At 38.4% G+C, this 10,487-nt stretch overlaps 2 protein-coding genes across 2 annotated transcripts in view; both read right to left on the bottom strand.

Annotated features, from left to right (window-relative positions):
* Positions 1-38: 38 nt before the first annotated feature.
* LOC107693222 (acetyl-CoA acetyltransferase, cytosolic-like) lies at positions 39-4,270 on the bottom strand. Its single transcript, XM_016492514.1, has 9 exons — positions 4,049-4,270; positions 3,139-3,273; positions 2,830-3,011; positions 2,635-2,752; positions 2,407-2,550; positions 1,368-1,490; positions 1,110-1,264; positions 835-945; positions 39-488 (listed from the first exon to the last, which is right to left on the bottom strand). Exons 1-9 carry the CDS (start codon positions 4,095-4,097, stop codon positions 318-320), a joined length of 1,188 nt encoding a protein of 395 aa, XP_016348000.1. The 5' UTR covers positions 4,098-4,270; the 3' UTR covers positions 39-317.
* A 402-nt stretch (positions 4,271-4,672) lies between these two features.
* LOC107693220 (pre-mRNA-splicing regulator WTAP) overlaps positions 4,673-10,487 on the bottom strand; it is an 8,497-nt gene continuing 2,682 nt past the window's right edge. Inside the window, exons 6-8 of the mRNA XM_016492512.1 lie at positions 9,377-9,555; positions 5,929-6,083; positions 4,673-5,831 (exon numbers count right to left, since the gene is read on the bottom strand). Of these exons, the coding sequence (XP_016347998.1) occupies positions 5,170-5,831; positions 5,929-6,083; positions 9,377-9,555 (996 nt within the window). The 3' untranslated portion in view covers positions 4,673-5,169. The remainder of the gene's footprint in view (positions 5,832-5,928; positions 6,084-9,376; positions 9,556-10,487) is intronic.

Here is a 10,487-nt window from a genome sequence, read left to right as displayed (position 1 = left end):
TTGGTTAGCTGGTTCAGGTGTGTTTAATTAGGGTTGGAGCTAACCTCTCCAGGACACCGGCCCTCCAGGACCGAGTTTGGACAGCCCTGCATTAGATCATTTTACCAGAATTGACAATTTGTGAATTTTACTACAGGTTTCCCTTCATTTACAATATATATAAGCACTGACTTGAGTATGTACTTGCTTTAGTCTCATCATAGACTGTTTAGATTTTAAACATCTGTTTTGAATATGACAAACTGGATTCAAGGCCTGATTAAAAGCACACGATTACAGTGTGGAAGTAATCTGTCTATATCAGCAGTACTCAGCGCTTATTCTCTCTCTACACACATGGCAATACCCATTCCACCTCCTATACACAATGAAGCGATCCCTTTCCGTCCCCCTGTCCTCTGAAGCGCATGAAGCAGGGTCACCAACACTCTACAGCCAGACATACCGAGGGGATGTCCGAGAGAGATTGCCCCTCCACACACATTCACCTGAAGGAAGAGAGACAAATTAAGTGGTAAATTAACTATAAACTAAAATCATGGGGAAAATGAGACAGATGAGTATTTGTCTTTCCATAAATATTATTATTATATTTTTTTAACTTAGGCAAAGAGGTCATTTTATTCATTTTCATGTAGCAGTCTGGTCACTGATAGGGTGAACAAAGGTCAAGGGAGATGAACCTCCAATATTTGCAATAATGGAGACTCATCATGATATTACAATCTTGTCACTGTGGTACACAAATCATTGGGTAACTGTGTCAAAATAATATTGTGTAAAGCTGTATGAAGCATGAAGAAAAGTATTTATAAAGTGGAAGAAATAACACACCTTATCAGGGTTTAAACCGAGCTCCTTTACCACTGCAATGGACTGAGCAGCAAACGCTTCATTTATCTCAAACAGATCAACCTCATCAAGCTTCCATCTGGCTTTATCAACCTGGTTAGAAAGCATATTATAATATGAACCCAATTGTAAATCTGGGTTTTTATTGGATTATATTGGTCCCCTGACTGCTATTTCAGGATAAGCACTGAATACAAGAATTCATTCTTCATTCATGTGGATGAATTAGGCCCTGTGATGACTCAACAGACACTCACAGCTTTTCTAATGGCTGGAATTGGCCCTGTGCCCATAACTGAAGGGTCGAGGCCTGCCTGAGCCCAGGATGTGATGCGTGCCATTGGTTTTAAGCCCCGCCTCTGGGCCTCTGATTGGCTCATGAGAACAGTAGCTGCAGCTCCATCATTTATGCCTGTTAAACAAAAACCAATGGAAAAAAAGCATTATTGTCTCTATGCAATGAAAATGACACTTAAATTGTGTCATAATTGAGTGTCAAAGATGTCACCATTTACCTGATGCATTGCCAGCTGTCACTGTACCAGAGCCATCCTTCACAAAACAAGGTTTCAGTTTGGACATAGCATCAATATTACTGCCATGCCGCGGAAACTCATCAGCTTTGACCTCGACTGGACCTGATATGGTAATAAAGGGTTTATTTGAATTTATATTCAGTGTCATCAGAGATAAATACAAGGAGATACAAACATTCCAAAATAAATAGATAAATCAATTTGTTATTTTCAAAATTCATTTACTTGAGATATTAAGACTTGATTTCAGAAAGTACACCTTCATTTTATTTTATTTATTTTACTTATTTTATTTTTCTTAGGTAACTTTCTTGTTGTAAGGTTTATGGAGGTTTAATCAAGAAAGAAAAACATTATAAAGATGATTTTACTAGACAACGAGACAAAAATACTGATTAAGAAAATTATTTTTGCAGTAAACAAAACTCGACTGAATAAGGCACACTACTGTTCAAAAGTTTCAGGTGTGTAAGATGTTTTTTGAAAGTAATAATCTTTTTCAGCAAGGATGCAGGATGATCAAAAGTGACAGTAAAGACTTTTATATTATTAAAAGAATAAATCAAATATTATAAATTAATGCTGTTCCTTAGACATTTCAATTTAAAGAGTCCTAAAATAATTTTTTATGGTTTTCACAAAAATATTAAGCAGCATGATGGTTTTCAATATTGATACTATGAAATGTTCCTTAAGCATCAAGTCAGTTTTTGGTGAGTAATTTTAAAATATTAGAATAATTTCTGAACAATCATGTGACACTGAAACGACAATATTACTGGTTTTACTGTATTTTTTTATCAAATGAATGCAGCTTTGTGACCATACGAGACTTATTTCAAAAATGTAAAATATATATACATACATATACATATATATATATATATATATATACACATATATCAACCCCAAACTTTTGAATGGTAGTGTTTAAATATTTATTGAGATGCTGAAAAATAAAATAATATATAAATATTGAAAAATAAAATCATATTTCTGAATACAATGAGCCTCTTACCTTTCCTAGAGGGAACAGTAACTGGCACAATCTCCTGGTCAAAATCTCCAGCCTTCTGAGCTGCTTCAGTTCTGTTCTGTGACGTCACGGCAAACTGGTCCTGAGCCTTACGGGACACCCCCCACTGCTTGGCCACATTCTCAGCTAACACAGACACATGACCACAGCTAGATCAGTTGCCCAATTAAAGCACACAATAAAGGTAGGCCGTCTGTTTTCAGAAATTACCTGTGACTCCCATGTGGTAATTGTAAAAGGCGTCTGTGAGTCCATCAGTCAGTATGGAGTCCTGCAAAGTAGAATCTCCCATCTTCACCCCTGACCTCATCTGCACTATATGAGGAACCTGACAGACAAAGTGCTGCATGGTTATCATCACTTTTTACTTAAAGATAACAGAAGTGCTCCTGACAGCTGTCTTACCCGACTCATGCTCTCCATGCCTCCTGCTACTACTATAGTGGATTCTTTAGTCATGATGGACTGAGCACCAAGACACACAGCCTTCAGGCCAGATCCACAGATCATCTGACAGCTCCATGCTGGCACTGAGTATGGGATACCAGCAGCAACACTTGCCTGCCGGGCAGGATTCTGCCCATGACCTTAAGTACATGTAGGAGAAGACTATCAATCCACAAGTGAACTTGAGCTTTGTGCGTTACTCTCACTGATGACTTCTGTATTTATATGGTGGTGAGTAGGCTAAGTATACTACATGAGGTGCTATACCTGCAGTGAGGACATGACCCATGATGACCTCTGAGACTTCTTCTGGCTTCACATTGGCCCTCTTAAGCACATCTTTAATGACTAATGTCCCCAAATCATTGAGAGGTACACTACTAAGGGCTCCATTGAATGATCCTGTCAATAAAAAAAGCAAAAATATTGATACTTTTGTTTCATCTAAATAATATAATTTATGGAAGAAAGCAAAAGGCAAATAAAGCCATAGTGCCCATATACTGACTTTAGTTTTTTACCAAGTCAAAATCATAAAGAGCGGAAAAAGGAATTTTAACGCGATTTCTAATTTACTAAAGCTGTTATTTCATTTAAATATTGGTATTATTTCCATGAATAAAAGTTATAGGATAAGCATTATAGCATCACTTACTTAATGGTCAGAATTTTTTATTTTTTTTAAGTATACATGCATATATGAATTTATATATGAATGATAAAGGATTCAGCAAAGGTTTATCTGGATGACCAATCAATAAAATTTCTCCTGGCCATGGCGCTACAATAAATGAACCAATCAGAGCACGAGAACACTGGTGAGAACCCCGAGCAACCAATCAGAGCAGCTTTACGTTCCTTCTGCACCATAGTGAGACACTACACTACTGCCTTATAGCTCGAGCATTAGCTAATTAAAATAAACAAAAGACACGTACTTTGACGATATACAACCAAAGCAAACCGACTATCTTTCATCAGCATCATCGCGCAGATTATTATTTGGTTAGTTTCATAACTCAGGAGTTAGTGACACAGGAGATAAAACTTTCTAGTATAATCTGTCAACAAGCTGCCACAGGATGCACTGCCGTTTGCAGCTAACGTTACAAAGAGGTGCTCAGCACCGTGTGGAAAATATCATCGCGATATGATACATGACATTTTGAGAGTTTACCTATAGGAGTCCTTGCGGCAGAAACGATAACAATCGCATCCGTGTTCATCTTTGCTGTAATGCTGGCAGGTTCCTTGTTATGTGTCCGGTAGGCTGGCTATATATATATGCAGGTTGTTTCGAGGAGCCTCCTACTTCACGCTGTCTCATTCATTTGATAAAACAAGACTAGGAATTGAAAACATCATAACCGTGATCTGCCAGTCTGATGCATTGGTTTTATTTTGGTGTTGCGCCATCTAACGGTGTGGACGGCTAACAGAAGGCAGCAAAACGTTGCTTATGCATACTAGACACCACTAAAAATCTGTTCAATTAAAAAGCCAATTTACATCAGTTGCTTTGTTCAGTTGTTCAGTTGCTTTGACACAATCTGTATTGTTAAAAGCGCTATATAAATAAAGGTGACGACATCAAAAATATTTCAAACATCACTTTAGTCTCACTAAATACACACATTTAAATGCATTTTACTGATTAGGCATTAAATTGATGACATGTTGATAAACAGATGGAATGGTTTTGATAGAATTTATTCAAAGCAGAAAATCAAAGCAAGGTTTGAGTCATATTAAAATGCTTTATTGATATTTGGTCAGTACATGAAAAGGATTGAAATCAGAATTTAACAAGATACATGTAAAAAAAAAAACTACACACAAGTCAAACAAAACGTTTTCTCTGGTCATGTAGAGGAACAAAAGAAAAGTTCAACATCAGGAAACTAAGAATTCTGAACTTGCAGCTTCAAGACTTAATTGAGCATTGATACATCACACGTAGCTAAATGATTTCGGAGTTCTAACAAGTGAGCAAATGAACAGTACAGAACCAAGTGTTCATATTACTTTGACCAGGGAAAAATGGTTTAAAAGTCATTCATAAAAAAATAAAAATAAAAAAAAGAATTCAAATATACAATCGCAATGTTGCTCATTTTATAAACGTAATCAGCTTTGAGAATGTCGCAAATGCACTGAAATAGGTTATGATGGAAGGTCGGGTAGAAAACAAAAGTGATGCATTTGACCATTTCTCAAACAAGAACTAACTGGCCTGAAGTGTGTGATTTCCTTGTTTGTCGTGGTTGAAAACAAACAAACTGTGAAACTTTAAGAATGTTACAAAACAGACCCTGTGGAGGCATTGGAGGTGTTGGTGGCAACTGTTGCTGCAGATGAGTCCAGGCCATTCTGAGTGCTGTGCCTCATACCCGCAGTCCTGCTGCCTTTGGAGACAGCAGCGGCCTCATGGGAGTCAGCATTGGAGTCTGTATCGTTCGAGTGCTGGGTCACTGACGTCTCACTGCCTGTTGGTGAGTCCACACTCTCATAGCCCGCACTTAGTTGAGTCACGTACCCTTCTCCGCCCCTCTGGCTCACTGCATCTTCTGAGTGGTTGGACAGTTTTGACATGCCACCATGAGTGGGGCTGGAGACAGATGGCGATGGTGGGTAATCTTCATCTGCGCTGCTCGTTTCCCTATACAGACTGGACCCAGACGCGGCCCTCTGAGACGAGCTCCCGTTGGAGGGTCCATTGGACACCCTTCCGCAGTCTTTCGCAACTTTCGAGCAGGAGGCGTTCACAGGTTCGCTTTGAATGGAAGGTTCAGAGGCCGCTGAAGGCGAAGTTCTGCTTGGACCAGCTCCACTAGAAGTGCCTTGGGAGTTCAACTGAGAAAACTGCTGCCTGGTCTCCCTCAGCTGCTGCTGAAGAACCAGGATGGTGCTCTGCATGCCCTCCACCTCCTCATCCAGCTGAATGATGAAGTCATTGAGCTCTGGACCACACAAAATGCACAGGTACAAAAAAAAAAACAACTAAAAGTGAGTAAGTTCCATAAAAACAAACCATGAATGGAGAGAGGTTTTGCTCACCATCTTGGCTGCTCTTGAGCTCTTCGCTGTACTTCTTCTGCAAGGCGAGCTCGGCCTCCAGCTGGGCGATGCGCCCCTGAGACAGCTGCCTGCCCAACTCCTGATTCTCCTGGATCAGCATGCGACATTTCGCCATCAGCTTCTTACCAGTCTGGCTGCAAGGGAAACAAGTCTAACATCACATGGTGAACATGGCCACAGGGTCGACACAAGTAGCCACTGCATTTACAAACTGGGCGGTGACATTAGCCAACCAGAAACAGCTTCCAACAAACTCTCCAATGGCCACACTGGTCTTCAGACTGGTAAATATTGTTGACCAGTAAAGTATGTTTACATGCACTTATGAAAATGCAAAAGAAAGCGGTATTCTGAAACTAGTAAAAGCAGAACATGAGGTTCAACACGACTGAATTTCTGCAAGAGATTGGGCTTTATGTGACCGAGTTCTTACAGCTTTTTAATGAGTGCATGTGAGTGGAAAAGATCAGACAACTAAAAGTAACAAAGTAGTAGGAAAGCCAATTACCAATCGTGCCACATGTATATGCAGTTAAAAATGCACTGCTAGCATGGCACATGTAAACGCAACGGCAGTTTGGCAGCGCTCTCGCAATAAGCAGTTTCCTGGTGTGCATGTAAACATAGTCAACGACAATCAAGAAAATCAAGTAACAGTTCAAACAATTCTGGGAAGAGATGGTTGAACAGTTATCAGACCAAATGAAGTTAAACCAACAAGTGCAATACATCTGAACATATCTAGTATGGTAGCATTCCAATAGGCCATTGAACAAGTTGCGAAACCAAGTTCATTTAAAAATCTAAAAGCAGAGATGATCACAGATCCAAAGAAAGTACCTACCTGTTAATCTAAAAACCAGCCATGAGCAACCAAGCAATAATTCAATTCAATTAATGTTATTGTGACTGGTCTTGGATTAAATGACAGAAGGTAAAAAAAATGTGCTAGAAATTTTCCAGACAATAGACAACACAATTTCTTGTATTATCATTGAGATAAAATAACTGCAAAGCTGGATGTGCCAGTGCACTTAATTTAAATCAGCAGCATATTTTACTCTTCTGTTTAAGGTTAGGTAAATGCAACCCACATCTACTGGAAAACTCTGAGACTGTACTGATATACTGCATAAAGATGTATTCAGTAGCATTAAACTTGAATGAATTGAATGGTCACTAGGGTGCTTTGGTGCCAAATACAGCAGTTAGTAATGCTACTGTCCTCAAACTAAATGACTTGGAATCGTTTCAAAGCAAATGCTGGCATTTAACATCAAAAGCAGTTTGAGGTTAAATGTTGAGGTTTACACTGGCAGAAAAAATCCAATTTTTTTGCCCACATCTGACACAGATCGGAATTTGATGCACGTGTGTAAACACAAAAATCCATACGAGATCTGATTTTTTTCGCATCCGATCTGAGCCACTTCCAAATGTGGATTTTAATCGTATATCCGATATCTGGACATCCGACCTACGTCTAAACACACATATCCGAATCTCCCAATTCGAGGGCGACACGCTTGCCAGTGCATGCGCTCGCATTTTATTTAGATGGAAACTTTATGTAGGCTAAGTAAGAAATTGCACATGCAGGAGCTGTTTTTCAACCCCTGCCCCGTGAATTTTATAAATACAACAGTTTAAAGCTACATTATATTTCTTATCTCTCTCGTTAATTCATTCGAATTAATTTAAATAAATATCATATTGGCTCTACTTTATTTCACTGAAGAATTCCACCTCTAACGAGCCTAACAAATTAAAATTACCGTTATTTTCCGTTCAGTCAGATTTTGTGCTGCAAAACATCCATGACAGCTGTTGTCCATGCTGGCAAATAATAATGGCCACTTGACGTGTATTATATAAATAATTTTAATAGCACGGCCATTCAAAACCCGAGGGTCTACCATTTGCATAATAAAACGATCATCGACTAGCATTTTGGATGGGGATTATGTAAACACAGATATCGGATACCAGTCGCGTTTAAAGTGAATGTAAACAGACGGGTCAAAAAATCGGATATGGTCAAAAGATCGGATCTGTGCATTAAGACTTGCAGTGTAAATGCAGCCATATAGAATATTTCCTTAAACTGGTTAACCATCTTTTCTGGACAATCTGCTGCTATGAAATCTCTGATGAATTATATAATGCTCCCTTTAGAGCAGACAATATTTCAAAAGACTTGGTAACAACAAAATGGCCTAACCCAAATTGTTTTCATAGATCTGCAAAGCAGAATCTCTAAAACTACTCTTGAATCACTCAAATGCAACTATAACTTTAAAATGTAATAATTGCTATAAAATATCTACTGAGCAAAAAACCTGCAATAGAATTAAACGTGACCCGAGGGAAATGAACAAAACCATTGAAATCCTCACTGGGTGACCGCAAAATAAAAAGTGGATTAGAAAAGGTACACAAGATAATACAAATTATTATACACAAACATTTAAACAGCTTGAATAATTTCCTCTAACACACATTGCACATTTGCATTCACATTGAAAAAAACAATTATGTTTGCATCTGCAGCAGCGCAACAGCCAATTTAAGACAATTACCAAGTCAGTCAATTCATTTGGACCACGCTGCTGTAAATGCAAGGTGCATTTCCAGAGCAAAAACAAAGTATAGTTACGAACACAAAAAAAGAAAAGGTTTGAAACACTGTACCGTATGTCCCACCTGTGAGATGAACATATACCAAAGTCTTTGCAGATCAGAAAGTCTGATTCCTCCCCCAAAGTCTTACATCATAACAAAGGCTTCTGCCCCAAAGTCTTAAGATTGCTTAACTCCTCCCCATTTCATTGCATCACACTACATTCCCACCTCCCTGTGTTAACATTCTAGATTCTTAACCAGAGCCTCAAGGCATCTACGATGGAGTTTAAATGGGGGCATATTCCTCTGCAACACATTTAGTAGGGCCATGTCATGTTTTAAATGTTCAATCAGTGATCTTTAAACTACAGTTCAATCAGCTCCAGAGTCAACGCTTTGCTCAAGTCTTTCATAGGCCGCCTTTTTTGTTACAGGAAGCTTTCTAACATGGGCTGGAAGGGGGCATTTCCGACGTGACCACCTCTTCAGGAACAGTCCCGATTCCTTCAGGCTTCTGTACCATGAGGGGTGTGGGGGGGGAGAGAGAAAGCTGAAACAAAAGTGTCACCTGACCAAAACTGTTGGGTTTTGTTCTGATTTTACATTATGGTATTTGTAATAGCAGGGCAATACGAAAGAAAAATGTCTTTTGTTCTGAGCTTTGGCTTTAAAGTCTGAGTCTCGTTGTGAGCAAAACATTTCAGTCTTCCCCCACCATTATCTGCACTCCTGCAGAGGAGAAGGTGGGGGGTAAATCAGGAAAGTCTTGACTTTTTGTTTGGAGGGGGGAGTTATTTTAGTTTACCTATCAGGTGTAAATTTCCAGGCACTCAGTTCATTTTGGGCTTGCTCCAGTTTGTCTTTAGTCTGTTCCAGTTCAGTCTTCATTTTGAAGAAAAATAAGTTGATGGCTGGGTCGACCATGGACGATCTCAGCTGAGCCGCGCTCGGTTGCTGGACTTGCTTCAGGTACTGGATTTGGGTCTGAAAGGTAAGAGAGACGATCAAAATCTCAGCATGTAAAAAATGACAAACATGAATGTGAATGTAGGCATGTGACGCCCAGTCTGTAAAAAATAACTCTTCAGCTTTGAAGCTAGTATACTATTAAGTAACGGTTTAAAAAACAGGACCTTTACAACAATAGGTTAATAACTATATATTACAAGTATTACAGTATGTAATGTGTCATTAATTCCAAATCTTAAAAGAAGACATATTATGCCTCTTTTTACTTTATGTAATATAAGTCTCAGGTGTCCCCAGAATGTGTCTGTGATGTTTCAGCTCAAAATACCCCACAGATCATTTATTATAGTATTTTGAAAATGCCTATTTTGAGTGGAAGCAGAAACATGCTGTTTTTCGTATCTGTCTCTTTAAATGCAAAGGAGCTGCTACTCCACGCCCCCTTTTCCAGAATAGAGCAGCTCATACCTGCTAAAAACATCTGTTTAGGTTCTGATTCTAATGTTTATCGAGCTGAAATCATGCGTTTTAAACCATATGAGTTTAATTGCAAAAAAAAAAGCTTACCAAAGCAAAGTTACCGGGTTAATCTTTTTGGTAGATGCACCGGGGACCTGATTATAGCACTTAAAACCTGGAGAAATCATATGTCACCTTTAAAATAAGAGCAATGAAAATCTAGATAGGTTAAAACTTCCACATTTAATTTGTACCTGCAACAACTGTTTATATATATATATATATATATATATATATATATATATATAGAACATGGCAAATGTATTTTTAATTTAGATTTTTAAAATATCCCCTTGGATGTCTATATTTATCATTATTCCCTTAAATTAGTTAATTTAAAAGCCGTAAACACATCTGAACTAAAAGCGTATGAATTTTCATATGGTAATGTGGAAATGGGCTGAAGTCATACCTTATTTTTAATGTAC

This window comes from Sinocyclocheilus anshuiensis, unplaced genomic scaffold (assembly GCF_001515605.1).
Source record: "Sinocyclocheilus anshuiensis isolate Anshui unplaced genomic scaffold, SAMN03320099.WGS_v1.1 scaffold810, whole genome shotgun sequence".
In the NCBI taxonomy this organism is placed as follows: Eukaryota; Metazoa; Chordata; class Actinopteri; order Cypriniformes; family Cyprinidae; genus Sinocyclocheilus; species Sinocyclocheilus anshuiensis.
This window is presented reverse-complemented; position numbering and strand designations above follow the sequence as displayed.

Excerpts from the sequence above, each read along its gene's own strand:
- LOC107693222 (XM_016492514.1), bottom strand. The coding sequence starts at position 4,097 with ATGAACACGGATGCGATTGTTATCGTTTCTGCCGCAAGGACTCCTATA. Across the intron at positions 3,012-3,138 it reads GGGTCATGTCCTCACTGCAG|GTCATGGGCAGAATCCTGCC; the intron begins GTATAGCACCTC and ends CATGTACTTAAG. Across the intron at positions 1,265-1,367 it reads GACAGCTGGCAATGCATCAG|GCATAAATGATGGAGCTGCA; the intron begins GTAAATGGTGAC and ends TTTGTTTAACAG.